Source organism: Thunnus maccoyii, chromosome 16, assembly GCF_910596095.1.
Source record: "Thunnus maccoyii chromosome 16, fThuMac1.1, whole genome shotgun sequence".
NCBI classification, from domain to species: domain Eukaryota; kingdom Metazoa; phylum Chordata; class Actinopteri; order Scombriformes; family Scombridae; genus Thunnus; species Thunnus maccoyii.
Genome location: NC_056548.1, coordinates 16,845,884 through 16,866,905, shown reverse-complemented (window position 1 = coordinate 16,866,905; position 21,022 = coordinate 16,845,884). Strand labels below are relative to the sequence as shown.

Sequence of the window (21,022 nt, the reverse complement as noted above, 5' to 3'; positions counted from 1 at the left end):
ATCCTCTCTTCTCCTCCCTTTCCCGCTCTCCACAGGCACAGATTGGCCTCATATTAATGTTGATTAGCCAAGTGTGAAGGGAAGTGTGCAAACATCCACAGGAGGCACTCCTCGTGAATAAATATTTGTTGTCCTTGTTTGGATAGTGAAAGAGAGTGCTTTCTCTCTCGCACACATACAGTACAGTGACTGCTCCTAATGACCACATGTTTGCATTGAGCGTCTGGTTTGCTTTAGAGAATTTACAAATGCTTGGTTTCTCTGTGGTAATGTAAAACATGCTCGCACAGCATTTATTCTGGTTTGCTTGTTGGTGCATAATTCCCATGCACTCTCATCTATAAATCATAAGTGGGGCATTAAGACTCGAAATGATTCTCTCACACACTGTAAAACATAATGTGCAATAGCAGAGACAATCAAGTGAAAGATATAAATCTTTTTGTATACCACGTTTAGATATCACAGAACAGGTGCTTATTATGTTTGCTTTTCATCATCAAAACATACCACATTGCAATTTCCCTTTTCAGGGATTGGAGAAAGACCCAATGTGCTAAACACATGCTGGTGGAGCTACTGTACGTGTGCAGAGCAGCGATTGGTCCAAAGCTCTGCCACTCAAGCAGCAAATACTCTCTGACTTCCTCTGTCCTCCTTTCCTGGTGCAGCCTGGGAGGAGGGAGGGGAATGGATCTTTTCTATGTGAGTCGCCGGAGCTCCCTCAGCCTGCTCCTTACCACCTGTCCTTGACTTACTGTGCACAGACGAGACTGAAAGGAAGCTGTGCTGCTCACTCCTCCTCTGGCACCTTTCTGTCTGTGTTTATGTGAGCAGCTGCATTTTTTTAAAAATATATATATATTTCACTGTGTGTGGCTGTCTCTTTCTACCTGTGGTGCTTCAGTGGAGTGGCGAAGAGAGGAGCGTCTGTCCTCGGCCGGTGGAGCTCTGATGGGAGGCAGTGCTGGCTTTGGCTGGGACTGGGGATGCTGAACGGGGGGAGGGAGGGCCTGTTTGAGCTGGGACAGCAGCTCCAGCAGCAGGGGGAGTACCAGGCCGCCCTCCACTGCTTCCTCAGCTGCCTGTTGGGACTGACCCATGTGCAGAGCTTCACCTCTCTGCCCAACTGCCTACACCAGGTGAGAAAGCTGCCTGAAGACTGAGCACACACACAACCAGTATGTTTCTTCCCCCCTTTTCTTTGTCTTACACACACATGTATGTATATATTCACCACATGCATCTACAAACTCTGCTGTATCATGTATTTACATAGCTCTATAGACACATTTGTATCACTTATCCTTTAGAGCATCATAAATAATTACATACCACAGCACAGAGGATACGTTCAACCTTGATATCACTAACAGCAATGTCAAATCTAACAGCACTGTCCATCATGGGTGCCTGTGTTGACAATGCAGGATAATTTCCATCTCAGTAGGACTGATAGTGTGCATGCTGCTAAATGAGGTGTTGGCTGCAGCAGTAATATACAGTAACAGTATTATTAGACACCTCACACAGTTTAAAATAGTACTTAGTTAATGTCTCTTCCATTGTGTGTGTTATGTTTTGCTATTTTAATGTTCTGGCAATGTGATGCCCATCTCAACGGATTACATGATGCCCAAGGCCTTCCTACAAAGGCAGAGCTACAATTTTAATTTGGTTTAGTAGTGCCTGAAGGAATGTCCCTGGTGTCAAAACATAGCCTTTACTCCAGAACTTTGGAACGTGTGGCATGATGTTGACCAGACCAGCGGTGCTGCAAGGAGAGCAGAATTACTTGTTTTGACAACTCATGACATCATGCATACACACACAACTGGGAATGATGTTGGAAATGAAACCCTTAACCATGTCCTTTGGTTGTTTTTTTCTGTGCTTTAACAGATTGCAGAACTCTTCATCACTGAAAAGAATTGTATCCTTTACTGGTAAAATCAGTAGAGTCGGTCACATCTGGCACTTTTACTTTCACTGTCCTATAAGTGTTAGCAAGCAGCCTATCTATAGTACTATAGTATTCTATTTCTATGAGGCGAACATACCAGTGGATGCAGTCATGGCAAATTCCTGCACAATAGAGGATGCAGATCCTTTATAGAGAGCAGTGTAAACTAATGGGGGATGAGTGGATGTCTTTTGGGCAAGTTCATAATAACACATTTGTCCTAGAATGCCATACGTTTTGTGTGTAGCTCAGGCTGTGTGTCTGTCTCTTAAGAGGATTTGTAGGCTCTTATCTCAGCACAACAGAGTGGGAGAGCACTAATTAACCTGTATCTGCACTGACTAGACTGTGCATCGCCACTTCACTGCTTCTATAAACTATAGCCGTATAGGACATAGAGATAATAGAGAGGTGTTGCGTTTCAGGATATATTACCTCCATGGCTCCTCTCCCTGTTACTGAGACACTCCTACACTTAACTTGCCAGCTCAGGTTATCTGCCTCAGCAAGGCTTTACCCCTCACTGTCCATTTTCCAAAATAGGTCGATTTGCTGAGCTTCACTTCATCAATAACCATCAGCAGGCCCATCTCAGCGTGAAAAGGTATCTACTCAAGAGGGTCATCTGGCACGGCAGGGTTAAATCTTTTGACATACAGCATTATTACATACTGTCATCAATAGTAATGGTGTTGTGTTATGTCAACAGTCGTATTTTATGTATGATAGACTTACCGTGTTACATTGTTTTACTTTTAGTGTAATATTACGACTGTAAAAATGTAACCACATCATTTATTTTTTGTAAGTCAGTAGCAGACAGAAGCTATTTGAAATGATGACTTTAAAAGTATTGTAAGTATTCATAATATATAGGACTGTTACTAATGATTATTTTCATTGATGATTAATCTGTCTATTATTTTCTCGATTAATCGTTTGGTCTATAAAACAGTCCATAAGATATTTAGCTTACTATCATAGAAGACTGAACAAACCAGAAAATATTCAAGTGAGAAGCTGGAATCTGAGAAGTCATTTTTTCTTAAAAAATGTAATTGATGGTCAAATAGTTGGCGATTAATTTTCTGTCGATCAACCAATCAATTATTCAACTAATCATCCCAGCTCTGAACTGGAATTGCACAAACTGAGTTTGTTTGGATTCAATGAGCCCGATTGTATTCATGTGTGATGATGTTAGTCCCCACAGTAGCCATTTCATTGAAGTGAGATCATTTTTTGAAATTTAACCTCACTGTATAAAATTTTGACCTCTAGGATAATCACAGCCTCATGAAACTTTAAAACCACAAACTAGAGATCTCAGGCATTCAGAGGATGTATGGCTTTCCTATGTATATTGACAATGAGGGGATCTGAGCATTTTCCCGAACAGAACTGTTCACCATCCAGCAACTGAAAAATGCAATTCTTACAGAAATCTCCAAATGTCAAAAGTTTTTGATACCAAATCACGTTTTTATCAATTCTCGAGTGGTCAAAAATGGTTAAAGTTTGCACTAAATCTGTGTAACTAATGGTATCAACCCCAAAATTACTGCAATAACTTGAGCATGGGAATGGCCATCATATAGTCCCATCATAATGCTCGAAGACCTTATACACTCTAAACCTTTAAATTTTGAATAGGCGCCTAACCAAAACACAATGTTTATTACAGATTTATGATGAGAAAACCTTGACACACAGTGCTGGGCTGTATCTCAAATTAATCTTCAGGTTCTCAGCTTTCAGATGATGTATACCATTTCTATGTGGCATATACTGTTGACCTGCTATCTTCCCCTAAACATCCCCTGCCCCACCCTAAAAAAGTCAGAAATGGGTCTATGATAGGGAGGGGGTGGGGGGTGGAGGACGTTAATTACAGTTTCATTGTGTGCAAAGTTTGAAAGTTTTTGGTTAAATGCTTCTAAAAGTTGCTTCAATTTTTTTCGGTATTTCTCATCAGCATTATGGGACCATTTTCATACTGGGAGCGCAACATGGAGTTTCACAGGAAAACACAGGAAACATTTGCAGTGTGTCCTCACATGTTGTCTCATGGGTCTAACAAAATCCATAATCAGGGAAAAAAGCTGAATATACATATTCAAAGTATCCTGATTCCATGCTGCTGTACTGGCTTTACTCCAGACAAATACAATATATTAGGTGCATTTGATAGTGGTGCTGCCGTTTAAGGCTTGATGTATTGTTATCAAAGCTGGCAGTATCCACAAGTGACCTTTGTTCAGAGCCAAAAGCTCTTTTGGCTGCTGAGTGTTTACTGATACATGTTTCTTGGAAAGTATGCTGACCCAGACAAATTGACTTTAATCTCAAATAAAGGTGGATATCAAAGTAAACAAGCACAAGCTAATCAATATAGCTTTGTCACATTTAAACTTACATATAACAACATGTATAATGCTAGAAGAAATTCCACGTTCCTACAGTGTGTGTTGTGTACTTCACGAGGTTATTTTAGTGCACTCCCACGCAGAGTTGTGCAGCACGTGTAGTCAGACGTGCCTTTGAAGGTGCCAGTGTTATTGCAAGTTCTTGTCGAGTTTTGGAGTGTGTGTGTGATTGTGTGTGTGTGTGTGTCTGCATGTTTGTGTGTGTGGGGATAGTGGAGCACATTCCCCGGAGAGGATTGTGTGAGGTTCCTGTTGTGTCGTTATTGTGGTCCAGCCTGGCTAAAAATAGCCAGCAGAAGTAGTGCTCTGACCTTTGATGATGGCTGCTCCCCTAATCCTCCCTTCCAGATGGTCTACCTCATACTCACCTTATTCCCCCGTGACAGCCAGGAGCTGAGAAAAGTACAGTATAATGCATGTCTAACCATCCTGTAATATTTACTTTAATAGTCACTCAAAAGAAATTCATGGCATTATGTGCTACATTTAAATAGGGATTTTCAATATATTATTAAAAATGCTGAGTTTTTCATGCTTGTTTGTTGTTATCTCTTCCATTTGATGCAAAGTATATTGAAATAGTCAGATTTGACAGCCCTTAAGACAGGAACCATAACGGGCCATTAACAGCCATCCCTTACCATCCATGATCTTTTCTGGTATCTTCTGGTACTCATCAGTTCTAAACATTTTAGAGGATGTTTTATCTTTCATGCATCTGACAGAAAACTGCCCCTTCCTTTAGGTGATGATCATATGTAGAAATCATGTGTCTTGGGTCTCCCAGCAAATCTGTGACTCACCGAATACATTCTTCCAACAGTGTGCAGTGCTAACATTATCCTGGTGACAAAATGAAGGAAACCAGCTGTTGTGATTTTCAGTAACAAGCTTAACTGTTCTATAAAAGTGGAAACCTACTGTCCGTCTTTCCAACCTCAACCTGAAAGTTGTAGATAGTTTTATGTGAAATATATTGAAGTATAATATGCCTGTAGTGTGGCCACTGTGACAAAAACTTAGGCTGGAATTTATAGTTTTACACATGAGACCTGTCGTTAAGTAGGACATTTAGACAGGCAGGACTGTGTTTATTTTAAGCATTCTCCATCCCATTGGTCTTTAAATTTACCTGACAAGCATCAATGGTGTCATTTTACAGGGGGACAGACTCTCAGCACGCAGAATACTTTTAACAAAGTGAACAAGCTCTATTTTTAGGGAGGCTTTTAATAGAGAGTACCTCTATGGAAACAAAACTGGCATGCAGATCAATCAACAGAAGTCTGTACAAAAGATGAAAACAAAAGATAAAAACCAAACGTTAAAATAGGAATATGATGATGCAATGACGTGTTATCAGATACTGTAAAATTCAGCTTCGGAACACAGCACAAAAACAATGACTCAGGCACCAGTGCTTGAAATCTATATTGCAAAATCCAGAACTCAGTGTCAACAATCTGCTTTGGACACTTTCTGTTCGGCTGTTGGGGTCATTTTCAAGAGGGGTAGGGAGAAAACAGGGGAAAAAAACAATGTTGAGATAGGGAGTGAGGCTGTTTTTAACTTCAACAACTGACTAATCCTGTTGACAACTGAGACTGATCCTTCACCCATATAAACAGATGGGAAGGCCCTCCAGTTCATTCAGGCTGAAAAAATGTTCTATGAAGTGGCACTGATCGAGCTCACGGCTCTTCAGGGGAGCACAGGCAAGTACATTTTACATTATGAATACTTCTGGGCATATATTGCTTGTATTGCTTGACATCTCACTGTAAAGTTTTTTGTCTAATTTATTTAGTTTTGAGACAGAAGTACCAAATAGCCAGTTGATCCAGTGATAGTGGGCTGTGTTTGTAGTAGGCAGTTCTCCAAAGTGACCTACATCTACAAACTAACCTCCAAATAAGATATAGATTTTTAGACTATATGTTTCTACAGTCTGAAGATCTTTTTGTTTATTTATTTTTTTCATGTCGTTAAGGTAATATGACATGACAACACATTTGACCCAGCTCCATCTTTGTTTACAATATACCTGGTGGAGCTTTAAGCCAGCTTTCTCAGCAAGGCCGGTCATTCATCATCTGCTGCTCCAGACGTCTGCCTCTTCCTCTCTGTCTGCTGCTGAGGCAGCAGCCCAGCAAAGCGTGGGCACAGTGGAGGAGATTGGGGACAGACATAGTAGAAGACAAATGGCCACGCTTTGCACTATCTCATTAGGAGCTGTGTGTCACTATATTCCCTTTAGGATTTTGCAGGGTTTTTTGTGTTTGTTGTGATCAAAGATGCTTGATTCTGAAGTGGCTTTTCTCAAAAATTGTGATGCAATTTGTGAAGTTTTATGTGATTTTTTTTGCGGAAAATTTGTGGGAATTGGCAAAAATTGCAAGGAAAAAAATGTGTTTTTTTTTTTTTTAATGCCCATGATAAGACCACATTTCCCACAAACTCTATCACTTCCTGTTTTGCCAACTGGCATGGGGTTAGTTGGTGCTAGATTGAGAGGGGTCCAGCTTCAGACCTCCCTCCTGAGGCCCCCAGTTCTGTGAGCCAATGGGGGTTGAGCATGACTTGTAGGGTTCCATTGTACAAAGTACGTACATTTTCACTTATTTCACCTTAGCAGTCCACCAAAATCTATTTCTGAACAAATCTGAGGCAAGAAATAAGCAATCCAGTTGCTGAATTTTAACTCATATTAGATCTACATGGTATAATTTAAAAGTTTGTTTCAACTTTCATAAGGCAAGGGCACTACTGCACTGCCGGTTGCCACTGCTTTCTCAAAGCAGCAAAGCCCCGAACGACTACAACTAATAATTATATTTTATGGTGTGACAATGCTGTGGTTAATGTCTGGTTAGGTCTAGCCACAAAAACCATTTGGTTAAGGTTCAGGAAAGACCATGGTTTGGGTTAAAATGATCACTTGAAACATGGTTAGTACTTCCTTAAAGTTGCAACTTTCATTGTCATGGCAACAGTAAACACCACGACAAGATGTTACAGTCGTGGTTGGAAACGAGAAGTGTACAGTGGTCTCCTGCAGCTAAGTCCACTTCTTGTCAGGGTGATAACACCTGCATGAGAGGGGACTGAGGAGGGTCTGAGGTGCTGCAGTCGGACCCTCTTGGCTAGATTGGATCAGCCAGAGGGCCAATTTGCAAAATTCTTGTGAGATTTGTACGAGTTGTGTTTCTTCACTGTGCACATATCCCGAACCTTACGCTAACCCTAACCTTGACCTTAGCCTAGCCCTAACCTTAACCACACACAGGAGAGTTCATCCCTTTGGCTGATCCAACCTAGCATTTACCCATGGGGTTTGTTTTGATGAGGAGAGGAAAGGTTGAAGAGCCTTGCTAACCGTAAATGAGGAGTTATTTTTGTTGATAAAGCAAGTTTTGTTTCGAAAGGCTTACTTTGTGCCGTAATGCCTTCAGCCAGCTCCTGTGAATCCAACCTGGTCGCACACAATATCAATACGAAATAGAGGATATCAATGGATTCGTCTCAACTGTCTTTCACTCTCATTGCACATTACGGAAATTAAAGTTATAATGATATATTGATGTCAAAATCTTCCTAGTAGCGTTTTTAATGCAGAGAAATTATGGGAATTTTTCAAAATTGCAAGCCCCTGCAAATATTGGGAGGATTGGTTGAATTGGTATTAATTATTGTGATCATAAGATGGCAATTTCCTGAAGGGACTATATTGAATACTGACGCCTCTGATTCAGCATTCACTTGGACTTCTCCAGGGGCAGAGCTGGCACTCTGGCTGCAGCTTACAAGCTTTCTTTCTCTCTCTGGTGTCTTTTTCAAGTTTGCCCTTCTCTCTATCTCCCGACGGACAGCTGAAATAATGGTCATTATTTGTTTTTTGTAAAGCAAACTAAAGTATTTACCTGTTACAATGATTTATTTGCACTTGCTTGTGGCATGGATTACAAGCCAAACTCATTTCCACTTCCACTGTTGTATGTGTGTTCAATGTGTACAGTACACACTGTATGTTTGTGGTTTGTCACCGTGTGCATGCGTGTCAGTGGGCGTGGTGAGTATGTTGTTTGACTGCCTTATCCGCACTCCCCTGTCCTTATCTCTGCTCACTTGTCTCCAGTCCTCAGTTGGCTCCACTCTGCTGTTCAGGCTTAAAGTCTGCAGCAGTGCCAAACGGGCTTGTAGCAAGATACTTTTTGGGCTTTATTTTTCAAACCCGTTGCAGTGGTAGTAGAGAGGTAAAGAGAGCAAGGGATAGTGAGGAAAAAGGGGTAGATTGGCAAGCAGAAAGAAAGCAGAGTGGTTGGCAGGCTGACTTTGATTCCATGCCCTGTGTTTGTGTAACAGGGCCTCAGGAGGAGGCTACTTTGGGCTCCGCAGGATGGACGACCCCAGAGGAGCTCTCGGAGCAGGCCTCCCAGGCACAGCACCTCGAACGGCTGGCCCAGCTTTGCATCATGAGCAAAAGGTAAAACTGTGTCCTGCTGTAGCTTCCATTGTGTTGTAATTAATGGGGCATTACATGTTCCGTGAGTTTAATGGCTCAGTGGGCACTTTATGAGTGAATTTATAGTTAAATAAATTCACCTTTACTACTGTTTTATCACCAGTTTTGTATACAGATATTGGACTATATGCTTACAATGTCATCATTTCACAGCAGTGATCAGAGCTGAAGTGAAAATTATGCAAATTCAGTTGTAACAAAGCAAACAGTATATTGGCACTTGTGTCTGTTTTGTGTCAGTTTTATTACACAAGCAAAATGTTGATAAATCGCTCTGAAAATAATCTTGAGATAAATAATTTAATGAAAGTGAACAGTAGGGTAGATTTGTGTGACTTTTAAATCTCCACTTAAAGTATTCACTCAATTTTATCTTTGCTTTTATCAACATGTCATAGTCACAGGTCTTGTTTAAAATATTTTGAATACTTTATGAAAGATGGCAAAGAAATATACGCATATGCTTTGCCCTTTCACATACACACATTCACCTTTCTGGAATGGAAATTTTTCGGACTAGATAAACTCCAGCTCTGAGTCTTTTCGGCCAGAGTTGAATTTCCCTGTAGATGTGGAGAAAAGAGACACCGCACTCTACGTGAGTGTTACAGGAGGAACACCTTAACTAGATCTGGTGTCTCCTGTTGCAGGGGTACTTTGTTAGGCCATAGCATGCACCTATTTTCTTTGCCTGTGTTGTCATTGTTTGGATTAGGCCATTTAACTTGATTGCCAGAGAGGGTGACGGAGGGTGGAAGGTTGGCCCGGTGGAGGGCTGGTCACAGTGCTTCATTAATGCAAGGAGCATACAGTAGTTAAGCTTAAACAAGATGGTACTGATTGTGCATGACAGTATCAAGAGGCTTGGGTTTCTGGATAAATAAGGACAAGCAGGAATTTGATTCTGCTCTTTGATCTTTCCTCTTTTAGAAACTTGCCCTTTGAAGACTATAAAAGTTGTACAAAATGATGAACTTAAAAAAAAAAACCACACAAATTGGCTTTGGTTACTCTAAGTACGGAAATAGTCTTAAGGTCCCAAAGCTCTTACTGCCTCCACCATAAGCCTCAGTGCCAGTTTTTCTATCTTGTGGACAGGAAGTTGTGATACTTCCTGACTTTTTCAGCGATGTCATAGGAAGTCCTTTGGGACAGTGAATGGCTTTTTCTGTCTCTGCTGATCAGATGTCCCCTAAGACGGACCTTCTAAAGCAGTGCAAACCGACACCTGGCCATTACTAATTGAAGGGAAGTGTGGGTTTGGAACAACAAGCTGACATGTGTCACACTAAACAGAGCTTGCTCTACATCTATAGGCACATGTGAGGGGTGTGATGGTGATGAATGTCCTTGGCTGGCTTTCCAGGGTAGATATGAGCAGAACAGCTGGCAGATCCTCAGTGTACCACATTATGTTCAACTAGCTTAACACTAAGCAGAGGAGTGGTGTAAGGGCTCGGGCGGGTAAACCAACCTGTAAGCGCCATGCCCTCTCTAATTCACGCTAGAGAATAGACAGGAGTGGCCAGTCCTGGCAGGAGCAGAAGGTTTCCACTTCCTCTATAAGGCGCCTGAGTACCAACAGCCCTGCTGCCTGTGTCTAATCACAGCACACGCATGTTTAGATTTGTCACGCTGCTGTGCTCCAAACACTGAAACAGATATGCTCACCTGACAATCCAGCACGGGTCACTACACTTCATTAAGGTCAGGCATTGTTGTTATCTCTGAAAATATTTATTTATATGCTTAAATGGAGAAGGAATGTGCAGATTGTAGACTTCACCTGATAAATCAGAGTCATCTTTCTTTCAGCAGGTATAAAGTATTTCTTATCTCAGTGTCACAGAAAAAGTTGAGGTGTATCACATTTGTTTAATGCTGTTTTCTTTTCCTTTACCTTTCAGACCTCATCTTGCTCTAGAATACAGCGGTAAGGTATGTGGATTTCATTTTCTTTGTTATTCTCTCGAGATTTTTGAACAAATAAGACGTTTTAATGTCACTTCTGTGTTAGCTTTAACTTCCCATCTCACTGCATCTTTCAGGCTACAAAGATCCACCAGAGAGCCTTTGGTAACGACCACCCAATTACAGCCAGAAGCCTGGAGCTTATGGCTACTGTCTATGCTGAGATTGGCAAGACTGAATATTCAGGTAAACACTCACCTGTGCCACTGTGCCACTTTGTGTCATCCTGACTATCAAGTGATGTTACTTGGATGACAACATGGAGGACACCTCTCTCAGCAGTATATATAACACTGCTGCAACTCTGTCTGAATCATGAGGGTGGAGACCTGTTTGTCTCGTGAGGCTTGACGATACCAGAGCAGTGATGTTAATCTGAAGAACAAGTTATCTCCTCTGAGTCAGAGAGCACACAGCGCAGTGTGACTGTGGTTTAAAGCACTTTAGTTAGCCTTTAAAATTATGTCAGCCCATGAAAATGTTAAATTAATAAACAGTCGTAGTCATGTTGGACACAAGAGTGGTTTTACAGAGCAAAAAAAGAAAAGTGCCTTTGTGACAGTTTGAGGCCACTGTTTTGTTGTACATACTGTATGCTTGGCTTGCATTAAGAGGAAGCAACTCTCTGCCCGAATCTGAACTCTGCATTTTTGTGAGGACTGCTGTGCTGCGGTGTTAAAAGCAATACGAAGCATTGTAGTTGAGTCAGCTTTCAGAGGCAGTGGTGCTGAACAGGACCGGCTCCAGTACATGAAGACAAGGAGTATAGATAAAGGCAAAGCTTTAGAACATTCCTTGTTATTCAGCTTGGATGGTCATTCGGTGAAATAGAGCAAAAGTGGGGAATCAGAGAGCAGCTACAGTTTCACAACACACAACAGTCCCTCTGCGCTTTCTGTGACCTTTCATTTTGTGTTGTACACAGAGGAATTCTCTTTGACCCACAGTAACATGCTTCAACAGAGGCATGTTCAAGTGTTTATATCTCTTGTGCTCTAGATAACCTTCACTGCATACTGGGTCGGTCACAAAGCCAACAAGCTATTTGTGTTTATTTGCAAGTTTAACTGGAATATATTAACTGTAGTTTGATCAGTATGATCTGTAGAAGTATGTGGTCATTTTTTGAAAAGATGATAAGCTTAACTACTAAGCAGTGAAGAGATATCTTCAGCTGTCCCTAAATATGCAAACCTCGATTTAAGCTTAGTGCAATTTTAAAAGACACAAAAAATATAGTAATGGCTAGTGTAATAGAAATGGAAATTTAATGTTTCAAAATTTGGCAGCTTTATTAAATTTTCACTAATGTTGTATTAACATTTGTTTTGTTTTGTTTTTAATAAATCAAGTGCATTTACAGTACAAGTTTGTACTCACTTTCCCATTCAAGTGAATGGGAAAGTGCTCAAGTACTATATTTCTTAATGACCTGTGTGTGCGTGTGTGCGTGTGTGTGTGTGTGTGTGTGTGTGTGTGTGTGTGTGTGTGTGTGTGTGTGTGTGTGTGTGTAGTCCAAAAAGCTACCCAGTTCTCTTGGCCTTAGCCCATGCAGCTTCTTCCTGTCTAATAAAAGTGAAAACAGACCCAATTAACCAAGGATTTGTGTTTTTTTCCACTGGCCTCAGTGAGAAAATAATGTCTGACAGATTTAACATCAAGCATTGGTCTTAACATTGCGTCAGTTTTACAAAAATGCGAAAAGGTTGTTAATTTAAATCTTTATATTGTTTTTAACAGATAAAACTGTTTGCTTTTGGTTACTCAGTTATTCAAGGTACTCTAGTTGAAAATTCCCCAGAATAGATTGACTTATCAATTGATTACATCACTGAGCAGTCAGCAAGTGACTAATTCATCAGCCATTGTTGAGAGACAATGTTGGCAAAAGACCCACAGTATTTAGTTTGGGGAATCCACAACTTTTAGACAATACAAATGAAGGAGCTGAGACTGAGTTTTGGTGGTGGCACATGTTTTTTTTTAGAAAATATGACATCAATTAAAACTACATTTGGTGAGTATCACCAGAAGGATTATTACTGAAGTCTTGACTTAATAGTGCAAATATGGAATCAGAGGGTTTTTGACCATCTTTGCATCAGTGTTTTTAACTTGATCCTACTTAGCTCTACCTGGAGATGACAGAGTTAACATGGGTGTTTTCTCAAACACATTTGCAAGTTTAACTTTGTATGTTTAACTTTGTCTTCAGAGCAGACTGTGCAGTCTCCAGTTTGAAGCAGCACTGGATTGATACACATGTATGGTCATGGTTTTCTTGTTAGACTCCCTGGGTCAGTGTGTGTCTGCGCTGTCCAAACGGTTTGCTGCTGCAGAATCCATCAGAGACACCGTAAACTGTCTTCCTCATTCCCACCGGGAGAAACACTCAGAGGTCCGCCACAGAAAGGACACCCACCACCAACAGGAGGACACACCAAAACCTATGGTAAAGAGAACAACACCTGCAGCCATCTTCAGCAGTGTTACTCAAGTTATGAGTTTGTTTGTAGAAGATCTGTACCCTCCAGCTGTTTGCTGCTGGTTCTTTGAAATGTCTTGTAATGAGTCCTACTCATCCTGAATTGTATCTTTTTCAGATAACCAATGGCAAAGTTCCCACCTCTATTCTAAAGAGGCCAAGCCCCAGTTACGGGTCAGACACAGAACCCACCCACAGACGGAAAGGCGAGCGGAGGGTTCGATTCAGGGAGCCAGAGACCACAGTACATGGTGAGAAAATGCAAACAAGTAAAAAGTTTGCACAGAGTACATCCTGCTCAGTCACAGTCGGTGCAGAGAAAAAAGAGGATTTGTTTGTGTTTGTGCAAACCTTAGAGACCATGCTGCCCTCTGGTGCTTTAACACCTTTAGCAAACTACAATGACGGGCTGCATACCACCCATGTTTTTTCTGCATCCTGTCCATCTCAGCTCTACATTTACAGAAACATGAATACATGAATGCAATCATACAGTAACCACATGAATTTTAATTTCAGTTGTTTGTAAAATTTTCCTCGAAATCCCTGCTATCCCAACTGCACACGGGCCCCTCCACCCACATGTAACAGCAGTAAACAGAATGAACAAAATGCATTAAAACGTCAGGAGATTGCATCATAAACGTAATGTCCTTTGGGGATTCTGCACTATTTAAAAATAATGTAAGAGAGACGTCCAAACACAAGCAAGTGATTTACTCTTCATAATTAATTATGCATGCAAATGAGGCACCATGGCGTCTGTCCCAGAGAGATAGTAGAGTCTATAGGGGCACAGCAGCCCGTTGAAGCTGCTCATGTTGACTGACGGCTTTTCTGTCGGCTTCACAGACATTCCTTACTGTGACTGTTTAGGTGGTAAGTCTATCTGGAAGTATACAGAATCACAATATGCATGAGGAAACAGCACTGCACTTTTTCATTAAGAGAGAGCATTGGATCTAATTATGTGTGGAGAAAAGCATCAAAACAGAGGTTTTAAGTTGGTTGTTAAAACATAGGTTAAATTCTACTTTTGATTAACTTTGTTGCAATGCAATATGGAGTGTTGCATCTCACTATAACACCCTTTTTAACAATGTTTGAGACACAGAAAGCACAGTTTGTGTGACAAGGCACAATCACATTAAATCCTCCATCAAAAACCTGCTTCTCACCAGGTCTTGTTATAGAGCAAAGTGAGAAATCTAAGCATGTGACAATTCAAATGCTCATTGTAACACACTGGTCTTGTTTTATGTGTTTGGGTGTGTGTTTGTTTGTGTAGCCTATGAGACGACACCGTCCCGTCCCCACCTCGCCCTGTTCACTTGCCTCTTCCTGATGATGTCATTCCTGGGCGTGGCCATGTACTGCACGGACCGCCAGCGCCCGCAGAGGGTGTGCGAGGAGCTGGAGGCCGCTTTGGCTGTCTACCTGCTGCATATGAAACAGCTTCTGTGGGGCTGTTGGATATGGCTGACCATGCAGTGACTGAGACCGACCACAGGTGGAGACGTGGAGCCTCCTCCTTTTTTTTTTTTTTCAGACCCCTCTTTTTCCTATCTTTGAAGGTGCCCAGGCCTATAAACACCTCAGCCATTTGGCAAGGCTCCGTAAGTTACACTGTCTGTGGTCTCTGTACACTGTCACAGTGAAAAAGGGAAAAAATGTGTAATCCCAGAAATATGTAGCTTCCATGTCCATGTGTGTATATACAATATGTACTGAAGTGGTGGGAAAGCCACTCCTTATTTAAGTTGTACTGACATTTTTTTGCACATTCGCAATGTTAATGTTCACGTATAATGCTCACTTGATCACCATAACATTTTCAGTTCACAGTCACAGTCTATATTGTATGTGAGTGAATGTTTCCATGGAATGCATATATTTATTTTGTTACATGATTTCTGTATATCAGATATTACACAGAACTGAATGTGTATATGTGGTTCAATATACTTAAGGACTATCACAATATTCAGCCTTGTAATTGCACATAAATGAATGTAGATATGTTTGGAAGCGGCTTTTGACCGGCACATGCGAGGAGAGGAGGAGGATGGAAGAACAAATGTGTAAGCTGTTCCATAATGATCAGTGAGAAAGACAACACAGGGCTGCATCACTTCCCAGTACCAGGGCGAACGACTAACAGATGAAAAAAAAAAACACCTCTTTCTTTACAGACTTTATATTGTCTGGTCTTCTGTATGGCTGACTGTCTTCAGCTGATTCTTAGTCCCACTGAGGAGATCTGCAGCACAATATTATGAATTCTCTCTCTTTATCTATCCTCGAAGAGAATATACTCAAACTGAATGAATGCTTTATGCTTTTGACAGTGTTCCTCTTTATAACCGCTTGAATCTCACCAAAATATCCTCCTCTCTTCTAAATGTTATTTATTCTTCTATACTGTGTATCTGCATCTACGCAAATATCCAACTTTAGATTCTTTTAAAATTTTTTAAACTTTTTGTTACATTTCTATTTCAGAACAATATTCAGGTTTTAATCGTGATGTCAAATGCTAATCAAGCTTTGGACAAATGTATGGATTGTGTGTGGGCTGGAAGACGTACGCCTTATATCGAGTTCTTTACTATTATTTTGAGGCCAAACGCAGAAATATAACAGAGCGGGATACTGTATGTCCATGTTGTGAGTCCCTTTATCAAATGAAGCGAATAAAATTCAATAAGCCAAAACCATCACACAAATGGATTAGGAATCAAAGGGCGCAGTGATGCACATCCCACAGACCTCTTGTTATGAGCAATAACACACATCACATAGATTCCAGTAAAACATTGTTCTTTATATAACAGGTTTCAGGGAACTCAAAGGAAAGCGTAGGATTTTTGAGGTTTCACATTTGAATGTCAAAGCAATATGAGGCTAATAACACCTGTATAAGAAGAAATACTCTTGACTCTGTACTGTCAAACTAAATTGTCATTAGCAATAAAACAATACCCAGTGAACTCATGTCCTGTATATGCACATTTAGCTCAGTAGCTGCATTTCACAGCTGTCCAAATAACATTTATGGTCACTTTGAAAGAAGTGCCTTTATGGAGGGTTTTCTTAGTTCCTACCGTTTTATGATTTCAATTGTTTTAAATAAAACTGTCATTGCCTATCAAAGTCAAGCAGGTGACTTGCTTCCTTCCTGTAATCTCTGACAATAACTGAGTGCGTGATGTGTACGTAACAGGGAGAGAGATGCATGCAGGCATATTTGTGCGTCTATTCACAGTAATACAGTATATAGGTTTGTAGCCTATAGAGTGTGAAGGAGAAGCCTGAGTTACTATATGGCACAAGATAGGATTTGTTATTTATCTCACACAAGTCGCTAAAAGCATTTTTTGGACAGGCTGCCCAATACATGAATGTTCTGAACTTCTTTTTTTTTTTGTCTTTACAAAACACCTTTTTATAACTGTTGATAAAAGTGTGAATACACTGCAAAAGCACACATCATTTTACTTTGCTGCAGCATGCAAAGAGTTCTCGCTTCACCGTGACGCAGTGCGGACCCTACCAGGAAGAAATGAACACATTTATTGGTGTATAAAACAAAATAACATCCCTTTACATCTAAAAACCACCGTATTAATTTGTCATGCATTAGGTCCATGCAGAAGTTTCACAAAGACAACATGATCCATCAGACAATCTGTCCAAGCCATTAATACTGTTTTACTGAATAGAAATTCATGATTTAAGAAAAACTGGGGTTCCATTAAATGGTTTTAATACTATCAGAGCTTAACTAGCCTATTGTTGTGTGTCTTGAAGAGAAATGCACACACAGTGGATGGATGAACTCAATAAAGCAGGACTCTTCAAGGATTAACAACCATTGGTGGATTTTTTTTGAGGGGAAATCAATTACCTTTCGAGAACAAAGCGAAACCCTTCAGTTTGCTTCAATCCATGGTCAATGGGAGCAAAAGCCAATTGATTTTGATTGTCTACATAGGCAAACATTGGTGTTTCTCATGGCAGGCGAGAGGACTGTACGATTTTTGTGAGCATGTGTGTGTGTGTTTGTGCGTCCTCTGGTTTTCTAGATGAGGCCGGTCTTGAGGTCAGAGCTGCGGCTTGAGGAGCGGCCGAGCAGCAGGTCCTTCTCGTGGATCAGGCTGTCCAGCAGGTCCTCTTGTCTGTAGTTGTGGTAGACCTTCAGGAAGGCCATCACTGCGATCCCAAGCCAGGTGAGCCAGGCAGCCCACAGGCCGAACTGCAGGAGGAAAATCATTGTATTTATGAATGAGATTCAGGATTTTGTGGATGATATGACCACAAAAAAAAAACAGTCTTACCTGAGCTATAGCAAACTGGTCGTAGAAAGCAGAGTTGTCCACCCCGAGTTCTAGGTCAGTGTCCTGCAGGTCCTCACAGCTAAAAAACAATGCACATAAACAAACATTTAGGAGGATGACTCTTCTTTATAATGAAATTCTCTGAAAAGTGTGCTGCTCTCTCACCTGCTGGGCATAGTCCCGCCCTCAGTAATGGAGTCACACCACAGGTTGAAACCCACACTGACGATGGTGCTGGACAGGAAGACTGTGAACACCACGAGGGAGCTGATCAGCAGGTTGAGGAAGGCGTTGAAGATGGAGCTGCAGGCAGGAGAGAACAGAAACATTGAAAACTGTAACGTCTCGATCACTGGCACATTATCAAGGTTTAAAGACATGCTTGTCATCTTTTTCTGTAACTTGTAGGCTCGTCACTGAAATACAGTTAGGCCTGTTACAAGCTGCAGCATTCATTTGGTGATGAATGATGCCTTTCATTGACACATGAAAAAATACACTGTTACATGATGGATAAATATCACAAAATATGTAAAAACAAGATAAAAAAAAACAGCTGTCCTGACAGCCTTTGGTATGTTAATTGTTCAAAGGCAACACAACACTGTATTTCCTCCATGTTTCTAAAGAAGGACGACAGTGACTAGTCGTTTTTATAGGTTCATTCAAAATCCAACCATTATACCACAGTTTATAGTCTAATACACGCATTTAATGGTGATTCTGTAATTCTATGATTCTGTCAGAGCGGCGTGCAGACAAGGGCGTGGGAGAAGGACAGAAAAGACACATTTTCACTGAGCCGTTAAAGCTTTATATAGCGGGTCCTATCGAGCTCTCTATAGTGCTGGTATTGAATTGTGTTGAACGAGCACAAGTGAACGGTCACTCACTCGTCGTGTCCTTTGCACAGGAAGAACAGCAGTCTCCAAGCCTGCACTGCGGACAGGATGAGGGACGCTATCCCGACAAAAGTGATGAAGCTGCAGGAGGACTCGGGTCCCCACTCCTCCACGATGAAGCGCTGCTTCGACACAGTGATGTTCTCATTTTGCCACATACCCCGCGTGAACAGCAGGCATTTCCCTCCAAAATCCTCCGTGTTCTCCGAAAGAGGCACCACGGCGATGAAACCGAACACGAAGGCTAAAAAGTAAAGGATGCATTGGGCGAAAATTAAATTATCGAGGGCCATTTTTCTGTCTCCCTCTTCGGGCTCTGCGTCCTGGAGAAAGTGCGGCTGCGCAGTGGAGGCAGCGATGAGCGGAGGCGCAGCATCCGACGACGCGCTCTGCTGCAAATTAATGAGCAGACTGAGGCCTTCAGGGCTCTCCATCTTATCTCCAACCAGGCTGTGGAGATTCCTCTTCACTGGTGTTCCCATTTGGTCAAGTATTTAGCAAATAATTATGACATTTAACCCTTTAACACACAGTTTTCCCCGTGATCCTCTTAGGTAGGTTACAGTACAGCACATAAAATGTTGGGAAAAACAACTTCAGTATCAGGTACCTGTGTATTTCTGTATCCGCTTATTCCAGCTCCATGCCATTATGGCTGCACTATTCCATCAAATACAAATATTATAAATGTCTCGTGCATCATTTTATGCATGTTTCCCCAAAATTAAGCCTGACATGTTTGCTGTTTTTTGGAAGATTTGTAATCTCCTCTAGAATTTAAAATAAAGTTCTGTAGATTTGAGTATAATGAGTTTGCACTGACTGAGGATTAAGAGGTTAATACAAATACCCACAAACAAACAGCAAAAAATGAATGTTTATGCAACACTTAAGAAATGTACATCAGTTGGTTCAATGCAACCATACCCGTGTACACACACATATTTTGTTCACACATTGCTCACAAATTAGAGTAATGGTTTATTTATACACGGTGACAGTCCTTAAGGAAGGGCAGGTAGCTGTCACAGCCATCTGACATGCTAAGCCCATCTGGTGGGCCGGCCCAGGTGTCTCTCCCCTTCCTCAGCCACCCAACCTCTGCACTACTCACAGTGCCCTCCAGTGGGCGAGGTGCTTGCTGCCTGTCACCTCACTGCATAGTCTAGACCTCCCCTGTTTTATGTTGGAAGTATGATTATTTCCTTGATTAGCCACCACATAGCCTGCTGCAGAATGGGAGGATGGAGAGATACAAAATGTAAAAACATTAATTTTGAGATGATGAGGACAAAGTTGCAACAGAGACAGCATCACTAGTGACTAATTTTTCATTTGAAGATATTAATAGTCCTGCAGTTTCCTGGGGAAAAAAACCCATGCAACACAAAGACAAGTATTTATACGAGAGCTTTCCAGACATCAGACAGCTATTTGTATCCATCATACAAACTGCAGTATTTTGCATCCCCTTCCCTGCACATGATTTATGTGCCATTTTGCACCGCAGCACTCTGATTTCCATGATGTTATCAGTTCTCAGATTAGCTTGAGTTATTGTGTGTGTTTCTGTGTGTGTGTGTGTGTGTGTGTGTGTGTGTGTGTGTGTGTGTGTGTGTGTGTGTGTGTGTGGTCTTGACCAGAAAGTTGATTTCATTTCGACACTCTGAGCTGCTTTGGTTTTTAACATCATTAGGTATTTCTACTTATGCTTCGTGGGCATTTTTGTTGGCAGATCTTTATTCTTGATAAATTGCCCAGATTATTATTTCCTATTATAAATCACTTTGCTGTTTTTATGATATATGATATCATAAAAACATCCTATACAAGCAGTATAGGAGGACTATACTGCTTGTGAAACAATATTTTCTCCTTTTTCTAATACAAAGATCAAAGCACAGACCTGCAAAAAAAAAAGAAAATCTAAAAAATAAAGCTCAAATCTTTACTGTGCTGACATGCTTATGTTGACGCACGTTAGACCACAGACATCATCTGGTATCAGAGGTGCTGCCACACCTGCAAGGTCACAAGGAAAGGCCTAACAACTCCATAAGGTATTCCCAATACACAAACAGAAGATTACATGCGCATCCACACACACAGAACTCCAAACCCCACTTTTAAATAATACAGCATGTGTGGGCTCGTGAACTGGGCACCCAGGGGAGACCCAGAGCAGAAGTGTGTCAAGCTGAAATATGTGTTAAGTTATTCACCCCCAGAACAAACCACATAGGGAGGGAGGGACGGAGGGAGGAAGGGAGGGAGGTGGAAGATGCTAACCCAAATGTAGTCCCTGGGCTCTGTGCAAATATGGGGAGCGATGGGCAGCAGAAAGCACTGGGAGGTCATCCATTTTTCATGAGATGCAATGGCAGCAAAGCAAACATCCTTTTTCAAGAGCAGGAAA

General features: G+C 41.3%; 2 protein-coding genes across 2 annotated transcripts; one reads left to right on the top strand and one right to left on the bottom strand.

The window, feature by feature from the left end:
- The first annotated feature begins 779 nt into the window (after nt 1–779).
- On the top strand, nt 780–16,361 carry c16h14orf180 (chromosome 16 C14orf180 homolog). Its single transcript, XM_042436804.1, has 9 exons — nt 780–1,142; nt 1,903–1,933; nt 6,018–6,104; nt 8,752–8,872; nt 10,819–10,849; nt 10,960–11,068; nt 13,171–13,334; nt 13,486–13,618; nt 14,656–16,361. Exons 1-9 carry the CDS (start codon nt 990–992, stop codon nt 14,859–14,861), a joined length of 1,035 nt encoding a protein of 344 aa, XP_042292738.1. The 5' UTR covers nt 780–989; the 3' UTR covers nt 14,862–16,361.
- LOC121913946 (transmembrane protein 179) lies at nt 16,171–19,268 on the bottom strand. The gene is made up of 4 exons (XM_042436806.1): nt 18,598–19,268; nt 17,870–18,007; nt 17,705–17,783; nt 16,171–17,622 (listed from the first exon to the last, which is right to left on the bottom strand). Exons 1-4 carry the CDS (start codon nt 19,086–19,088, stop codon nt 17,449–17,451), a joined length of 882 nt encoding a protein of 293 aa, XP_042292740.1. The 5' UTR covers nt 19,089–19,268; the 3' UTR covers nt 16,171–17,448.
- Nucleotides 19,269–21,022: the final 1,754 nt, after the last annotated feature.